Here is an 18,948-nt window from a genome sequence, read left to right on the forward strand (position 1 = left end):
AATGAATTTAAAATTTTATTTTAACTATTTAAAGATCAAGTCCACTTCAGAAAAATAGTGATTTGAATCAATAGAGAAAAATCAGACAAGCACAATTCTGAAAATTTCATCAAAATCAGATGTAAAATAAGAAAGTTTTGACATTTCAAAGTTTCGCTTATTTTTAACAAAATAGTTATATGAACGAGCCAGTTACATCCAAATGAGAGAATCGATGATGTCACTCACTATTTCTTTTGTTTTTTATTGTTTTAATTATACAATATTTCAATTTTTACGAATTTGACGATTATGACCTCCTTGCCTGAACCACAAAATGTTAAAATAATGGAATTCCATGTGTTCAGGGAGGAATGAAACTGTTTTGTGAAATGAAGCGAAACTTTAAAATGTCATAACTTTCTTATTTTACATCTGATTTTGATGAAATTTTCAGTGTTGTGCTTGTTGAATTTTTCTCTTTTTATTCAAATCAAGTTTTTGTTGGGGGTGGACTTGTCCTTTAACCATAATAATCCATGGGTATACTTTATTTTCTCCCCCCCCCCCCCCCCCGATCTTGCCCAAGAATTGCATGGTCATAGAAATATATTGCATGATGGAAGGTAATGGCTTAATCTACAAGTTGCATAGCTAAATTTCACTAATACATCTTATCTTTACATTTACATGAATTGATTATAATGCTAATTTATGCATGATTTTAGAATTTGGCTGTAAAAGCCAGGAAAATTCATGAAATAAGTTTTCTACATTATAAACTAATAGCGCAAAACATCAATAGGCGCATGATCCCCCCCCCTCCCCTCCCCATCCCTTGGGACTATTAGGGTTACCATAATTTCATGCGACTTTTGTGAGAAGTTTGTCTGATTTTTTTAGCAAATAAGAGTTAAAACCATATTTCCATATATTTTGAACATAAAAACATTACCTGTTTCATGCCATATTTTGTATCTCTAGGCATCCGGGGAGTAATACCTAGCAGTAGACTTTCTTCTTAAATGATGTAAATTCATATCCTTCCTCAACAACCTGATAAAGACTCGAAGATGCAGCACGGTGATCAATTCACCTATACCATGTGTATATTGTAACTTGACAGACGTAATCAGATATTATTATCTACGTCTTGGAGGAATATTCCTCTTCTTTCTTCGGCCTTGAAAGCAGCATCATCTGCATCTCCCTGTGTATTTACGTCTGGGACCAGTCTTAAATGTCAACAAACGAAGTAGTGACTTAGGCTTGAACCTCAAACCTCTACATCAACATATAGCTTGGATTACAGCGCATGCCATAAGGTCGTGTTGAACGTTTCAAGAAAGGACTTGTCAGATTTTTTTTTTCTGACAGCTATCAAAGAGTGCACTCAGCCAATCAAAGATAATAGTAGGTTGTCAAATCTGACTACTAGTCTGACAAAAAGAGGTGATTGAATGCTTTCCAAGAGTGCCCCTTTAAAACAATCCAAAGCGGAGTTGTCCCTTGTTGGCTGCCGGTACTAAATGTTTTCTCAACAAATCAAAGAGGTCTTTCCTCAATTCCGGGATATCCACAAACCTCCTGAGCTTAGCATCCCGCCAGTTCCAATCCAGGATGACATATTTCATATCATCGACATTAAATGATCCCGATTCAAGAAGACTGGAGACTCTATGAGGCGTTGCCACGGCAAACTGGACTCTGTGACTCTCAAGGTATTTCACTTGCTCACTGATCTGAGAAGATGAGATATATTGGATAATAATGAAAATCAACATCACAATCATAATGATAATCAACCAAATCATGCTTTTGCGAAGCACTAATTGATTTTTACACAGTGAAGTGAAAGAAGGTGAAAACTAGGGAACAGATGCATTACTGTACATAGAATAATGTGCTGCTGTACAAAGTGGACAGTGGGTGTCCAATTTCAGGACAATGCCATCATCTTAATCATAATCCTAATAATAATGATTATAATAATTATAATAATAAATAGGTAGCTTTTATATTGCATATATTCAATAACTGACAGTTGTAATACTGGACTTAACAAAATCCATTTTCATAGAGAAAAAGTTAAATATAGAAAGATATAATACATCAATGAGAGGATTATAAGAATATAAATAAACACAAGGATAAATCTTACTTGTACAGAAACTAAAACTTTTCCTGAATCTATGGCACACATAATGACACAAATTCAGTCATGACTAAAATGAAATCCAAATGGAATCTCAGACGTCTTTAGTTATTCTACGAACGAGGAGAAAAAAAACTGTGCATACTAACATTGACAGAGAGTGATGTATCACCATATCATAGACTATTACAGCTTATGGTAATCCAGCAGACTATTGTGAAATATCATGCAAGTAGACTTACTCGTAAATGTTTGGCAAAGAGCTTCGCCGTGACACAAGTCCCCTTGAAGGCTTGCGTATCTCTATTCAGATCTACTGCCCTTTTAGCACTAGAGGTGAGAAGCAGGACGATACAAGAATGGTTTGGTGTCTTCTCCTTCTTATGTTCATCAACCATGTCCGTCCATGTGGGTATTCTCCTTGATAAGTACTCTGATACAGGAGCACCGTCGCTGTTGAGCTGCAGGAAGCAGTCGTCTGCATGACCAAGGTAAGCAAGGGAAAAAAAACATAGGGCAGGGTGCAACATAAGCACTTGCCCGATTGCCCGAAGCAAGTAGAAGAGTCAGGCAAGTGTTTTGAAATAAAAAAACAAAAATACCTGCCAAAATTGGGCAAGCAAAATTCTTACAGTAGGATGACCAAAATTAGGGTTGATATGATATTGACCCTAATTTTGGTCATGGCAGGTAGATCAGTTCATGTCAAAAAGAGAGAAAGGTAAATGGTTTATAAAACCACAATACTTTCTTTTGAAGAGGTAAAACTTTTTTTTTTCAAGGATTTTTTCGGGAAAGTGAAATAGATTTTGGGGCAAGTATATTCCAACTAATTGAAAATTGACTTGCCCGACTGGGCAAGTGCTTCTAAACAGCTATGTAGCACCCTGCATAGGGCTACATTCTTAGCTCACCAGCCGAAATTGTCTACATTGTATTACAGTTTACATGTACATTGGACTTTATTGGATTTCAGGGGCACTTCCATAGTTTACCAGGGCCTTTGTGGGCTTTTTTTTCGGGGGGGGGGGGGTGGCATTCAGGGGCAAATTTGCACTGGGGCCCCTGTGTACATTTTTTTCTGAAAGCAGGTTTACAAATAGATCAATCAACTATTAAACAATCTAACATATTAGCATGGTTCTTCATACAAGGATGTTTTGCAAGGTTTTTTAGACTAACACAAAAAATTGGTAAATACTGATACATGTAAGTAGACAGAATACCTTAACAAATTTCCTTTCTGAGTACATTGTCTACAGGTGTGCGTCATTGCAATTTCTTTTTGGCATTAATTTTGTTGCTGTACATTACTGTCATCATCGTCATGAGAATCCAACATGATAATTCCCTTTCTCGCTTCCCAGCAAAATCGTTTTCAGTTTGTGTCAAAATCAATTATACACTCTGAAACAAAAATCTGAAATAGTAAATTAAGGAATTATGGATATCTAATCAAACCTTTGTAGTATTGCTTATTCAGCAAATTTGAAACGATTATAATTTTTTACTATTTCAAATGGTACACAGCTTACCATCAAGAATAAGTTCTTCCATTTCAATGGTTGATAATTTCTCATGGAAGTACGTTGCCATGGATACTTGTAAATCATCTTTCGTTCCTGGCTGGTCACCTCTTGATGCTAAATGAGAGCTCAAATTATTCTGTTCAAATAAAATTGTGAACAAATCTATTCAAGACATGAATTTGAATGTATTTGGGAACATTAAAATTCAACATCAAAATCATGGTCGTACACATCCCGGGAAAAATTCTTAAAACTTTTTTACTACATGTACATACATTTTCTTAAAATTCACCTAAAATGTGCATGAAATCATTACATTTCAAGGCAAAAATACCCCAATAACAAGGTCAGTGATTTGCTCTCTCACTTTCGAGTTTCTTGCCTCCCCCGGAAAAAATTTCTGCATACGGCGATGAATGTTTTCATTTGTGAATCATAATGGACTGGTCAGGATTTCTACATAAAGCAGCAATAAGACCGCAGGACTTTGGGAATAACGGATATTAAGTGCAGCCCTCGATACTGTCACCATGTAAATGACAATTCCACACTTTCTTTCTCAAGAAATAAAGGCAGATACTGTTGAAAATTTCTTTTCTTTATAGAGATATAACGTATATTTTTGTCTTATACATGTACATGCTTCTTATAGATGCAGAATAGTGAAACATGTTTACAAATCCATGATGAAGTTATACAGATTTTATTTTATGGCCACAAAATAACTGCCCTATAATGTTGCATCCATAAATCACAATTAAATGGTTCATGAAAGACATGAGTGAAAATTTCTCTCATTTAAGTGTGAATGTGCATGCAGATCTAGAGATCTTCTTTCAATTTACTGAGAAAATTGCATTTCATAGAACTGATATATGATATCATTACCAATTAAATCTCACCTTCTTTCGTTTCTTCTTTGCTTTCTTTGACTTTTCTCCATTTTTTGTTTCTGCTGTGGTTGGAGGGTGTTTCCTTTTATTCAGTTCTTTATTTGCCTTTGTTAGACTTGATGTTTTCTTGTGTTCTTGTAAGGTTCCAGGAGTGGCTGTTGAGGGTTAAAAAAAAAGAATTGCAATGCTATGTAGTATTTAGTACCCGTAAAATCGCAGGCTCATCAATCACACTAATTGACAATAAAATTGTTCATTTTTCACCAAAAAAAAATAATTTCATGAATAAATATTATTCTATGAATTTTCCTATGATGATCTCATTTTCAGATTGATGGTAAATCAAATTCCTAATCTTTTTATTCTGTGCCTAATCTTTTCTTCTGTTCTGGAGATAAGCTGAACAAAGTGATAACGTGACAGACATTTTTGCCAAGAGAGGGTGCAGTTCTTATATTCATATACACTGTTTGTTCAGGAATGAAGTTTGTACGGCTGGTTTTGATCAAAGCATGTAGATCTTTTTTTTTTCAATTAAAAGAAAAAAAATGTCACTGCTAAAATCATATTTTCCGAAGAAGTGCCCTAAGAATGTATTTTATCGATTGGTGCCATTATTTCATAAAATAATCAAAGATTTGCTCATATGAAAAAATTCAAACAAGCCTAAAAATTGCTGATGGGCTGAATTAAGATTGTGAATTTATATCTGGCGCCACCACAGGAAAAACTGAAAGACAGTCAAAGCTGACCGACATCCTCATGGTACAGTAAGTATTTTTTTCTGATTGAAATAAATAACAAGTAAATACCTTTGCAGCCTCGCCTGCATGATGCAATATAGCAGCAGTGCTGGCTTAGAAAATAACTCCAAAGATGCACTGGCATAAATCCTTGCGTCACACCTATTGTTTCAGGGAAATGGAACAACAAATCATTCCCTAACTCCGAACAATAAGTTTGACGCAATGATTTACGCAAGTGGTAAGATGAATATTTTTTTCAAAGAGAGAGAGAAAAAAAATCATTTGATAATGAAATCCTATGTTTGTTGACCTTGACTACAAATCTTGTTTTTCGCCCACCCAGTCCCACAGACTTTGTAGTTCTCATGAAGCATACTCAGTCACCCACCAATAAAACAAAGATTACGCTAGGTGATCATGCCTTTGTTAGTGCTACACCCAAACTCTGAAATAGTCTCCCTTCCTCAATAAGAAACACATATGTTACCTTGTTTAAAACTAAACTAAAAACCTACCTTTTTCAAGAGAGTTTCAATGAATAAGTCACTTTTTGTAATATAATTTGTAGATATAGTACATGTAGGCTTCCCTTTTCCCTTCAATATAACTTAACCACACGTTTCATTTATTTATCTTGTTAACTACATGTATTTCACTTTTTAAGTATAGTAATACGCAGATGATTAAATGCATAACATAGAAATTGCGCAATTTATTTAAATGTACTACAATTATTCTCTTGAAAGTTTTGAACTTGAAAGTTTTGAACTCAAAGACATTTCTTGATGCCTTTGCCCTCCTCACTCCTAGAGCTTTGAAGGATCTACTACTCAAATACCAACTCCCGGACTTGAACTTGCTTCTTAACTTGAGTCCTTCATACCAGCAATAAAAGCAGGTCTTCAAAATTTCATGCTATTGTGAGAAAGCAGGTGGACAGAGTAATCTCCCAGAAATCATCCTCGAAGAATTGGATGGGAAAGTCAGAAGTCAAGGTGGAGGTACAAAACCTCCTGGTCCAGTCCAGGATCGCTCGAGTCACAACTCCTTTCTGGGACATATCTAGTACAGGCACAATGATGCAAGATCGGAAAGAGTATGAACTCCCTGTGTCCTCTTTGTAAGCTTGACGATGAGATACCTGATCATTTCGTTTCATCCTACATCATTCTTAAAGCGCAATTGGAAAATGTTAATATACAGACTACAGACCATAAAAAGACATTTTTACAGAGCACTTTTTAAAATTCAATATGTAAATCACAAAATAAAAGTTAATGAAAGTTCGATTTCCAAGGAGAAATGTGTTTTGTATACTGACTTCCAAACTTGGTATTTAAAGCCTGTGTATAGCTTTGGTAAAGGGTCAATAATGTGATTGATAATCGAATGTCATCTAATATGACAGTCTTACTGAAGCGTAGAGACCGTTAGATATTTTTCCAACTGCACTTCTCTGAGAAAATTTCAAATATTCAAATCTTGGATATACAGCGCCCTCTCTCGGCGATGCTTGTTTTAAATTTAAAAAATGGGCATTCAAGCACCTATCTTATAAATTTAGTGATTAGATATCCAAAAGTTACACAGAACATAACTTGAAAGTTTCTGCCCATTCCTTGATTTGGAAGAGGATTTAATTGAAAGACAAAAACACACAGATATTTTAATTTGATCGGTTGACCCGATCAAGTTAAATTTCCATGTAAAATTGCAAAATTTATCCTGTAAAACACATTTTCATTTCATATCCTCCACATCATAACTGTTATAGGGCATATCCATTCATATTAGCTAACAATGAATTGGAATAGTGATAGGTGCATTTTGGTGGATTTACCAAAACTATACACAAGCTTTAAACATATATAACAGATGATTTCATACTGAAAATCAGAGATACTAACAGATCACCGATGGCATCTGGAGCATTTTTCTTATATAAAGCAACTACAACTACAATTTTACTGAAGCTGTACTTATTGCTTATGACTCAAAGTTCCCCCTGGATATCGATGTTAAGCTATCAAAAGTAACTTTGTTATAGTTTTTTTAATCCATAACATCTGCTCCGGTGCTCTCCTGGCCTGATGAGTCACTAACATTCAGTATGATACTTCACATGCAGGTTGGACCCTACGATCTCCGAACCAAGCGGAGGGATGAGAACAGAGAGAGAGATGACAATGTGACATAGAAATATCATCACATTTGTAAAAAAGATTTCTAGAGTAATTGGAGGATTGAAGAGAGTCAAAAAAAAATTACCATGAAGCATCTTGTAAATTTATATTCTTGCCACATTTAAACTATTGTCTGATTATCTGGGGCCTGTTTCTCAACACCTGGACAAATTAGCCATATCTTTATCCACCAACCACGGGGTTAGTTCCAATCTTACTAAACCCGTTTCACGAAATGCTTCCTAACTGGAATACCTTGCTATCGATACTATCGATAAAGGAGCAGAGGAGATGTAGCCTTAGTCACAAAATAGCATAATTTTAAAAAAGCAACAAGTGGAATGCCTCTGGCCGTCTCACCTGCATCACGCGGTTCAATATAGCAGCAGTGCTGACTTTGAATACTACTCTAACTCGCACAAGATGTTCAGTGATACATGGTTACTCTTATGTCCACTTTTTATGAACTAGACCAATAAACTTACAGAGATATGATGGTTATTCAACAAAAAACCCCAACATGGCCAAAGTTCATTGACCTTACATGACCTTTGACCTTGATCATGTGACCTGAAACTCGCACAGGATGTTCAGTGATACTTGATTACTCTTATGTACAAGTTTCATGAATCAGATCCATAAACTTTCAAAGTTTTGATGGTAATTCAACTGATACACCCACTTCGGCCAAAGTTCATTGACCTTTGACCTTGGTCATGTGACCTGAAACGCGCACAGGATGTTCAGTGATATTTGATTACTCATATGTCCAAGTTTAATGAACTAGACTAATAAACTTTCAAAGTTATGATGGTAATTCAACAGATACCCCCGATTTGGCCAAAGTTCATTGACCATAAATGACCTTTGACCTTAATCATGAGACCTGAAACTTGCACAAAATATTCAGTGATGCTTGATTACTATTATGTTCAAGTTTCATGAATCAGATCCATAAACTTTCAAAGTTATGATGGGAATTCAACAGATATCCCCAATTCGGCCAAAGTTCATTGACCCTAAATGACCTTTGACCTTGGTCATGTGACGTGAAACTCATGCAGGATGTTCAGTGATACTTGATTAACCTTATGTCCAAGTTTCATGAACTAGGTCCATATATTTTCTAAGTTATGATGACATTTCAAAAACTTAACCTCAGGTTAAGATTTCAATGTTGATTCCTCCAACATGGTCTAAGTTCATTGACCCTAAATGACCTTTGACCTTGGTCATGTGACATGAAACTTTAATAGGATGTTCAGTAATACTTTATTAACCTTATGGCCAAGTTTCATGAACTAGGTCCATATACTTTCTAAGTTATGATGTCATTTCAAAAACTTAACCTCAGGTTAAGATTTGATGTTGACGCCGCCGTCGCCGCCGCCGTCGGAAAAGCGGCGCCTATAGTCTCACTCTGCTTCGCAGGTGAGACAAAAATATGATAAAACTGCAATCATTGTGATGAATTTAGAAATACATAGATCAAAATGATAGCAGAGGCAAAATATATACCATGCATACTCAAATTATGAAGAATGGAGCATTCGATTGCTAAGAAAATGAAATTATGAATAATTCATTAAGAGATGAGATGATAGAACGAAGATCAAATTGGTTTTTAGAAGAAAATGGTTCTCCCGAAAAGGTATTTTTGAGCAATAAGAGAATTCCTGTGTGATACGATTCCAAACATTGTGGCACTTGTCAAAGTATATCTTTCAAAACTAACGAAACTAACGAAAGAATGAATATCCGCTTAGGAATCCCAGATCTCTGTTCATACCATTACCCTCAAAGCTCCTATATTTAACAATTATTTGTAGTTAAGTGGTTCTTCTCGTCCGCTGATTTGTATCCTCCCCCAAATATGCACACTTTCACATCCGCTAACAAAGGTCCAGGAAGGCAGAAATGTCTGGCAACACCTGGGCAACAGGAAGGTCGGTACGTTCCTTCTGAAAAGATGATTTGCGGTTATTGAAGCGCATTCGGAATTTTGTGCTGGTTTCATCTATATAGATTGAATTGATCGTAATATATATACATACAAACATACATATGTGCATATGTATATATTAAAAATATATATATATATAGGCCTATGACATGCAGAATAAAGATTAAATAAACCACTGAATCTAAAACATTTTATGATGCAGTAGGCCCTAGTATTCTTCATGGTCTCCCTCTAAACTCACTTTATTTTGTCTGAAGCAGCTGCTGGATAGTTAACTCATTGAACTAATATGCATCAAAACATTTCTAAAAGTTATAGGCCTAATCCATGGAGTTAACACTCAGGATCAGGCCTCGAAATAATCGACGGCCATGGCCGTCGATGCCCCCATTACTGGCCGTCATGCCCTTCTTCTTTTTGCTAAAAGTTACGACCACTAAAAATATGCCCTTTTTTATATGGCAGTGGTGCCCTTTTTCTCACAAATGTGCCCTTTATCTGATATATAATGTACCCCTTTTGAAAGTCTGCACCTTTTTTTCTGAGCGAGGAAAACTTTTCTCCGATCTCAAAAAGTATTGAATACCTTAGCTTTGCCAGCGACATCCAGTGCATGTATGCAGTCTAGTCGGAAGCCGCGCCAAACGATGAGCCAGCTATACACAGCTGGCCGGCCGCTAGCGCGCTTTACATATGCTATGTAAGCTGCAGCATAAGAATGGACGAGCGCGAGCTCCGTATGTGTACTACACAAATGTCGCGCGCGCTGTACTGTCCTGGCGAGCGCGCGCGATGCGTAAGTACAGTACTTTGAATGGGAGTGTTTCATAAAGCTGTTCGTCAGTTTCGAACAACTTACGAACAACCCGTGATACTTTCTTGGGTGCTAATCAGATTCACATTTAATTACATGTAGCTCAAGAAGGTATCACCAGTCGTGCGTAAAGTTCATTTTTTCTTAAGTAAATAATATGGTTTGGTAATGAATCTGATGTATAAAATCGACTATGGAAAGCCCCCCCCCCAAACTGTAACACCTACAAATAATTTATTACATGCCCCTTAAAAAGTGGCCTTGGTGCCCCTCTGTATGGCCTTGGTGCCCTCTGCTGCCTGGCCTCAGTGAAAAAGTGCCCCTCAAAAAAGTGGCGTTGCCCCCAAAAATCCTATTTCGAGGCCTGCAGGATGCTCAATATACATGTAAGCAAGCTTGTAACGAATGCACCATGACATAAAACATAAAGACATCATACTTAAAAAGGAAAAATTTTGGTAAACTATGAAGAATCTGGAATTGGTTTGCACTGTCATACCTGTGCGACGATTTGGATGATTGCCCCGGGGGGGCCACTTACATTGACGAGTGGATACCATGCGCGACCAAAAAAACACGTAAAAAGGATGTCCTTTTCACAATAGGGCACGTTACGTACGTAACGTGATAAGGGTGTCAAAAACACAAAAATAATGAAAAAAGGGTATCTATTTCGCTAGGAAAATTACGTGTTTAGGGTCGAATTTGCGGGGATGATAAAACAAAATTAAAATGTTTTATAAAGGATGTCCTTTTGCCCCAACCCCGGGGGGCCACTTACATTGACGAGTGGATACCATGCGCGACCAAAAAAACATGTAAAAAGGATGTCCTTTTCACGATAGGGCACGTTACGTACGTAACGTGAAAAGGGTGTCAAAAACACAAAAATAATGAAAAAAGGGTATCCATTTCGCTAGTAAAATTACGTGTTTAGGGTCGAATTTGCAGGAATGATAAAACAAAATTAAAATGTTTTATAAAGGATGTCCTTTTTGCCCCAACACTACGTGTTTAGAGTCCTATTTGCGCGAGGTGTAGAAGGTGGGGTCGTACTAAACCAAATAAGGTAAAGCCGACAACCAAAGGACCCGTAACAATAAAACATTCCTTTACTTGTTTAGGGGTTCATTTCAGGAAATATTTGCCAAGAGTATCGTTTTGTTTCCAATACTTGTTAAGGGTAGGGTTTCACACGTCAATACTTGTTAAGGGGTGCATTTTCAGAATATGGAAATTACGTGTTTAGGGTGCTTTTCGAGACCCCATGGTCGCGCATGGTATCCACTCGTGAATGGAAGTGGCCCCCCCGGGATGATTGCCTACGACATGGTCATCTAAAAATATTAAGTGATGGTATAAAAAAGCGGTGTGAGGTGGACGAACGCGTGGTGTCGATCAAAAATAAAAATGAATTTTCCAAAGACACTACAATTATGTCTTTGATTTATCTTGAGAAAGGCAATAAAGCCTAATAAAGGAACCAAGAGAAGGGGGAGGGGGTGAGAGAGTACAAGAAAGGAGAGAGCCGAGAGAAAGTGGCCATTGGACATGTTAAACAGAGATTTAGTAGATGGGACCATTGGGGGTGGCGAGGACATTAAGCGAGTCAATTCATTCATGATTCACAAAGAAACATAAGAAAGTACTTAAGGTCTTGATGAGCTCTAAATGATGCTATGAAGCAAACACCCCGGTTTGCTGTACACACATGTGACCAAAAAACCGAGTTTAAAGGGGTGTTTTTTCAGTTTTGGACGCGGTTCATGAGTGGACTCAATAAGGGTATCAAAAACACAGATTTTCAAGAAAAAGGGTGGTTTTGAAAGACTGGTCAATGGTCAATCGCGGGATCCAACGTATTTAGGGTATTTTTCCTTAAAAGCTTTTCTTTTTTAAAGACTAGCCAAACGTGTTTAGGCTATGTTTTTTCCCAAAGATTTTTCCCCAAGGTCATATTTTGGCTACAACTTGTTTAGGGGTCAACATGTACTGTAAATAAAGTCCCCACGAAAAAATGGTTTAGGGGTTATTTTGCACACAGAGAAAAACTTGTTTAGGGGGTGTTTGTAAATTCCTTGGTCCTCGTGTACGTGTGTAGATCTACAGCAATTTACTGCCCCCCCCCCCCCCGGGAGCAAACACCACATCTCTCAAATATGTTTTTTGCAACATAGATCGGCATGCCCCTAGATCTAGAAGGGAGATTGCAAAAGAGAGCCTGAGAGGGGAAGAAAAAAATTGAAACTTGAGCGAGATTTGGGATGGCTTGCCTTGTGCTCGTCCATTCGTTCAAAATATTGATGAAGCTACTATATAGCCACTCACACAACATGCGAGGTTAGTATACTAATACTAACCTCGCACAACGCATGTGGTTTCATAGTAAATTTTGACGTTTTCATTCATCACACGAATGTGAGGGAATAAAAAACGCCAAACGTTTCAGTATTTCTCCACTAATGATTTCTTTTTAATAGTTTTAGTTTAAAAAAAAATAAAATTGGAAATTATTTATAAAACTGTTTTTATCGCTTACCTCCAAGTCTCAACCAGGATACTCCGTTCGATCCGTCCTTAATACTGCGGTGGAAAGTACGCAAACAACAATCGAAAAGCAATTTTTCGTATCGAACATTCTCAATTCAAGTCGTCAGCGCATAATAGGAAATTGTACCAAAAATCAACAGGTTGCATCTCATGTATATACTTATTGGTAAAGTATGCCATCTTTTGACAAGATGATGATGAAAGTGGATTGAACGAGCATGAAAGTGGATTGAACGAGCAAGAAAATAATGCTGATCGCCTAGAATGCAGCTAGCTTGCAACACCGTAAACAAAGGTATGGTAGGCACTTAAGAACCAAGTTTGAAAGGACACTCGTAAAATAATATGTCACTCTCGCGATGAATATTCATTAGATCCTGGTCGTGCATGTTCAATACAAACTCTCTGCATGCATGCACTCGGTGTGTATTGAACACGCACGACCACGATCTAATGAATATTCATCGGCGAGAGTGACATAATTTTACGAGTATCCTTTCAAAATTGGTTCTTAAGTGCCTACCGGCTTGGTGAATAATATCGCGCGCCCTCTTTAGGCAAAAGTTGATATCAACGCTGATCAAGAGGCATCTACGTGAAGATCACGAAAAATGCTCTTATTTTATTAAAACAAACAACAAAAAGAATTCAACAAACGATCCATATGGTTCGGTAAGTGTTATAGAAAAATTATAAGTCATAGCTATGATGTAAAGTCATAGTTATTTCAGTGAAAATGGTGTGAAAGATTCGTGTGCACCAGGTGCATATGAATCCTTCACACACGAGACGATTTGAAACCATGAGTGCTATATAGCAAAGTCCATGCGCCTGCACACTTCAGTTTTAGCTCAACTTATGAACAATTCATCATTCATGTGCCATAGGCTATGCCTAGGCTAGGCGTTTCGGCCGACGTTTCCATGGACGAAATAAATATTCGCGGCCGACGTGCCTTTTCTACGCTCGCGCTCACGAGATACTAGGCCTAACATATTTTTGAGTGATGTGGGACTGATACAAATTTCAGGCATGAGTGAAAGGGTAAAATATAGATCTTCTAGTCACTGAATATGCTATCAAATGAACACAAAAATAATACACTAGTACAATTAGATGCTACGCACCATCTATTTCTATATCTTGTCCTCCAGTTTTGTCCGTATCCAACCACCATTCGTCCCCAAGATCGTCTGCCATGCTGCTGCTGGCGGGTTTCCGTTTTACACGTGCACCCTGGCGAAGGCATTTTCCGGAAAAGTAGCCAAAAAGCGACTAGTGAAGAGTCTACGTCTACGTTTCTTTACATTATCAGCTGGGCGCGCGATCCAAAGTCCGCACCGAAGCATAGAGACATCTCTATGCACCGAAGTTATCCGCAGAAATGCAGCTGAGCTTATACTTTCCAGGTTCAATACGAATGTTTGCCTTGATCATTTGCCTTGCCGATTTGCTGATGTCTGTCTTTCTCTCTATCTGTCTATATATCTATCTCTCAAATTCTATCTCTATCTATCTATGTAACTGCAGTATCTATCTAATAATCTTCTCTGTCTCTCTCATTCTTTATCTAACATCTATCTATCTCAAATTCTCTATCTCTATCTATCCATCCATCTGTCTGTCTTTCTCTATTTCTCTCTCTCTACCTACCTATGTAACTACAGTATCTATCTGTTAATTTGTCGCTCTTCTCTCTCATTCTTGATCTATCTGACATCTATCTATCTCTCAAATTCTCTATCTCTGTATCCTTCTATCTATCCTTCTATTTATCCATCTGTCTGTCTTTCTCTATTTCTCTCTATCTATTTATCTATTTTTTAACTAGAGTATCTATCTATCTGTTAATTTGTTAATAATCTTCTCTGTTTCTCTCATTCTTTAATTATCTATTTAATATCTCTCTCTCTCTATCTATCTATCTATCCATCTGTCTGTCTTTCTCTTATTCTCTCTATCTATATCTATTTTTCAAACTTATCTATCTGTTAATTTGTTAATATTCTTTGTCTCTCTCCCTCTTTATCTATCTAACATCTATCTATCTCTCATCTATCTATCCATCTGTCTGTCTTTCTCTATTCTCTCTATCTATCTATATATCTATCTATCTATCTGTTAATTTGTCTATCTTCTCTCTGTCTCTCTCATTCTTTATAACCTGATCTATCTGTCTCTCAAATTCTCTATCTCTCTCCTTCTCTAGGCATCTGTCTGTCTTTTTACTCTCTTTCTCTTTGTCCGTCCATATTTCTATCTACAACATCTCTCTCTATCTATCTATCCTTCTCTCTCTCTCTCTCTCTCTTCTCTCCCCCTCTCCCTCTATATATCGACCTCTCTGTCTCTCCCCCTCTCTCTATTTATCTATCTTTCCATCCTTCTCTCCCTCTTTCTCTCTCTTTCTATCTATCTATCCACCTCTCTCTCTATTTCTATCTATCTATCTATCTGTCTATTTTGTCTCTATCTGTTTATCAGTCTTCTATATCTATCTTTCGGCAGCTTCTAAGTGTATCAATCCATCAAACTTCAATTTGTCTTTCCATTATTATCTGTTTATTTTGATTTTGTCTGTCTTTCTATTCATTTAGTTAATAATTTATTTTTAGAAAAAAAATATCATAAACAACGCGACTGCAAAAGCATGTTCGGATTTCACTCCTGTGCCGCTCTCTCTGTACATGAAGTGCCGAGGAACTCTGCGGTGGTGGACTCGCCTGTGTCGCACGCTGCATGCAACCAGCGACGTGTGTAGACTCTTCACTAGTCGCTTTTTGGCTACTTTTCCGGAAAATGCCTTCGCCAGGGTGTAAAACGGAAACGCGCCTGCTGCTGCTGCTCCTACAAACCACTGCACTTCCGGGGCATGTCAATATGACCAAGATTTTGAGCTAGCTGCAGTGCAGTGCAGTGGCCACCCATGGCCATGGTACCCGCGCCGCACGATGTTTTCTGCTTTTGACGTTTACTTTTGTCGTTTATTTACGTCTTTCAAAGTAGAACCGCGCACGAAAGGGACACCAAACGATCAACGATTTGCACTGAATTCTTTTAATTTGACTGTCTTCCTCGGATTTAAATTCTTATTCTTTTATTTACTTTACGGCTATTTATAGTCTCTCCTCAAAGTCGAAGCAGTGGCCAGTGCACTGGAATAAAACACATATTTCTATATGTGGGACAACGGTCATTAGACTATTTAGAGTAAGTGCGGTAAAAGAAAAGAAAATCTCGTCTAGCCTCCACTCTTGTCCTATAATATTTCAATGTTTGAATTATAAGTAAATTGTCTATTCTTGGTCATTGTATAGACAACGTGATTACAAGATTCATCGGAATTTATATAGACCATGTAGACGGCGCAATTTGATTCAATCAGGCATATCAATATCACTTATCAGGCATATAAATAGGGCCTAGCCTATATATAGCCCTAGCTAGGCTAGGCTAGTAGGCCTAGACCTCTATACTATAGTCTATTTATTGATTTAGAATTATAATATTGATTTTTGTATTTATATACCTAACTTAGTCTGTACTACTGTAGACTCTATAGTGTAAGTTAGTGCACTAGTTTCCAAGACCAGGTTAATATTTTAAAGTTTTCTTAAATAGGAAAAAATAGATGCATACATGTACGTGTACTCTTTATGAAGCCTAGTCTTAAGGATGCAATGATGATGATTTTTTTTAGATATGTCATATACTTCTTCATCAATATGACATATCTAAAAAAATCATCATTGCGTCCTCAAGACTATATGAAGCCTATATTTATAGTGAAACCTGAAGAAATTCACTATATTTAGGCTAGGCCTTATGTATTTTTTTTAAATTCTGTTCATTTTCGTAGTTTCCAGATCCAGGTTAATATTACAGCAAAGTTTTCTTAAATGTCAGAATAAAAAAATGGATGCATGTATACTCTTCATGAAACCTATATTGTGAAAATATATGTGAATCATGCTGGTACAATATCAAGTTGAGATTGAAAAAATTCCTAATTTTCATTTTTTTCTTTATATTTCTGTAGGCTTTCTGGTGTCATCAAATTTCTTGCCATGGGATTGATCTGCTGCATGGTTGGCTGCTCCAGCAGCTCTTACCATTTGAATAAGTGGTACTCCCAACTCTGTGAAATCCACGGACTTAAATTTGGGAGCTGCATATGCAAGCCTCCATTTCAACTATTTACATTTCCTTTGGAAAGCAAAGATCCTGATGCTCGGAGAAGATGGATTAGAATCGTTAATAGGCAGACAGAAAAGGCTGGTCATTGGAAACCAAAACAGTGTCATAGGGTATGCTCCCTTCATTTTAATGATAACGAGCCAACATCTGCATGGCCTGATCCAACAAAGAAACTTGGTTATGAGCTAGACAAATCTAAAGCGAAATCTCCGAGAGCGGCACCAAAGGAGAGACCTTACTCTGAAGTGGTCAAGCAACAAAGACAGAAACGCAAGCGGAAATATGTAGCTCCCCACACTGAATCGATGCCAGACATCGAAATAACAGGTCCTGTAGATAATACGGTTTCTCAAGTTGAGAGTGAAGACCACTTAGGTATTCCAGAAGCAGTACCATATTTGAAACCACTCCTGCAAGATCATGACTATATCAATACTACATGGGATAGCACTCTTCCTGCAAAGAGATTGAGACCGGAATCTACATGTACATCAAGGAATGACATTGCTCTTCATGACCATGACTATGCTGAACCGTCAACATCATCATCTGAGAACTGTAGTGAGTGCAGTAAAAAAGAAGCCCAGCTAATGGAAATGAATGAGAAGTTGAAGAAACTTGAACAAAAAATAAAGAACCTGAAAAGGTTGCCAAAGCGCAGTGTATCGTATGATATAACTTAAGTCTGATAAAATAGTGAAGGACTATACTGGAATAGAGAGTAGAGATAGATTTGTAGCACTTCATACATATGTAGAACCAAGAGTTCAAAAGCTATGTTACTGGACAGGAACAAAGAAGGAAAGTTCACCCAGGTCATCACCAAGAGCAAAACGTATTGGAACACCTCAGAAGCCAGGTTCCGCAAGGCCACTGAACAGTAGACAAGAGTTTATCTTGGTGTTGATGAAACTAAGGCTAGCACTAACTGTCTCTTTCTTGGTAGACTTATTTCATGTCACAAGCAGTACAGTATCTCAGATCTTTACAACATGGACAAAGTTCTTAGCAGCTGATCTAAAGCCATTAATTCATTGGCCTGACAAGCTATCAATCCAAATGACAATGCCAAAGTCCCTACAAAAAAAATACCAGCATTTACCTTGGATCAATTGCACTGAAGTCTTTATTGGTCAGCCAAGGAATTTAGCTAACCAAGCTCTCATTTGGTCTGACTATAAGAAGCATAATACTGTAAAATTTCTCGTAGCAATTGCTCCCAATGGTATGATATCATTCCTTTCTCTCACACTCACACACACATAAATTCATGCAACTGAAAACAGGACAGACAGAATATCGTTTAGAAAAGTGATCAGCTTGATTTGTTTAATGTATACAGGGTATTTTAATTCCAGTTTGTTTCCTTTTTGTCTCGCCCACCAGAGGTGTAGGCGAGACTATGGGATCCAAATGTCTTTCGTCCGTTGTCTGTCGTCCGTCGGTCACAAATCTAATGACACATAACTCCACAGCTGTAAGTCGCTTTTCAACCAAACTTGGATGGTAGATGGACTTGGGGGACCTCCATGTTATGCTGCAGTTGGAGGTCACATGGTAAGGTCAAAGGTCATTTTCAGGTCAACATTATAGTTTACATGCAAGACTCTCTTATGACACCTAACTCCGCAACCGTAAGTCACTTCTCAACCAAACTTGGATGGCAGATGGACGTGGGGGATGTGCATCTTATGCTGCAGTCGAGGAGACACAGTAAGGATAAAGGTCATTTTAAGGTCAACGTTAAAGTTTACATGCAAGACTCTTTATGACAAGTGTTATTCCATCCCAGTCATTTCACAATGAAGTTTTCATACAATTCTGTTGTGTGCCCTCACAAATCACAATATTTCTGGTTATTTTCATAAGTGGGCGAGACACAAAATCGCTTTTGCCTTTTTTTTCTCTGTCTTGTTATTTATGAATCTCAAATACATTC

At 37.4% G+C, this 18,948-nt stretch overlaps 2 protein-coding genes across 3 annotated transcripts; one reads left to right on the forward strand and one right to left on the reverse strand.

The window, feature by feature from the left end:
* Positions 1-542: 542 nt before the first annotated feature.
* Positions 543-15,728, reverse strand: LOC121423800 (uncharacterized protein C3orf26 homolog). 2 transcript variants are annotated; one of them, XM_041619290.1, is made up of 6 exons: positions 15,645-15,728; positions 13,940-14,013; positions 4,566-4,711; positions 3,670-3,799; positions 2,377-2,612; positions 543-1,721 (listed from the first exon to the last, which is right to left on the reverse strand). In XM_041619290.1, exons 2-6 carry the CDS (start codon positions 14,010-14,012, stop codon positions 1,461-1,463), a joined length of 846 nt encoding a protein of 281 aa, XP_041475224.1. In that variant the 5' UTR covers position 14,013; positions 15,645-15,728; the 3' UTR covers positions 543-1,460. The 2 variants fall into 2 exon arrangements, with proteins under 2 accessions (XP_041475224.1, XP_041475225.1); XM_041619291.1 differs by lacking the exon at positions 15,645-15,728 and having other exon boundaries at positions 13,940-14,016.
* A 1-nt stretch (position 15,729) lies between these two features.
* On the forward strand, positions 15,730-18,085 carry LOC121423801. Its single transcript, XM_041619292.1, has 2 exons — positions 15,730-16,022; positions 16,852-18,085. The coding sequence occupies exon 2, from the start codon at positions 16,880-16,882 to the stop codon at positions 17,690-17,692; it is 813 nt and encodes a 270-aa protein (XP_041475226.1). The 5' UTR covers positions 15,730-16,022; positions 16,852-16,879; the 3' UTR covers positions 17,693-18,085.
* Positions 18,086-18,948: the final 863 nt, after the last annotated feature.

The sequence above is a fragment of the Lytechinus variegatus genome, chromosome 11, assembly GCF_018143015.1.
Source record: "Lytechinus variegatus isolate NC3 chromosome 11, Lvar_3.0, whole genome shotgun sequence".
Classification (NCBI taxonomy): domain Eukaryota; kingdom Metazoa; phylum Echinodermata; class Echinoidea; order Temnopleuroida; family Toxopneustidae; genus Lytechinus; species Lytechinus variegatus.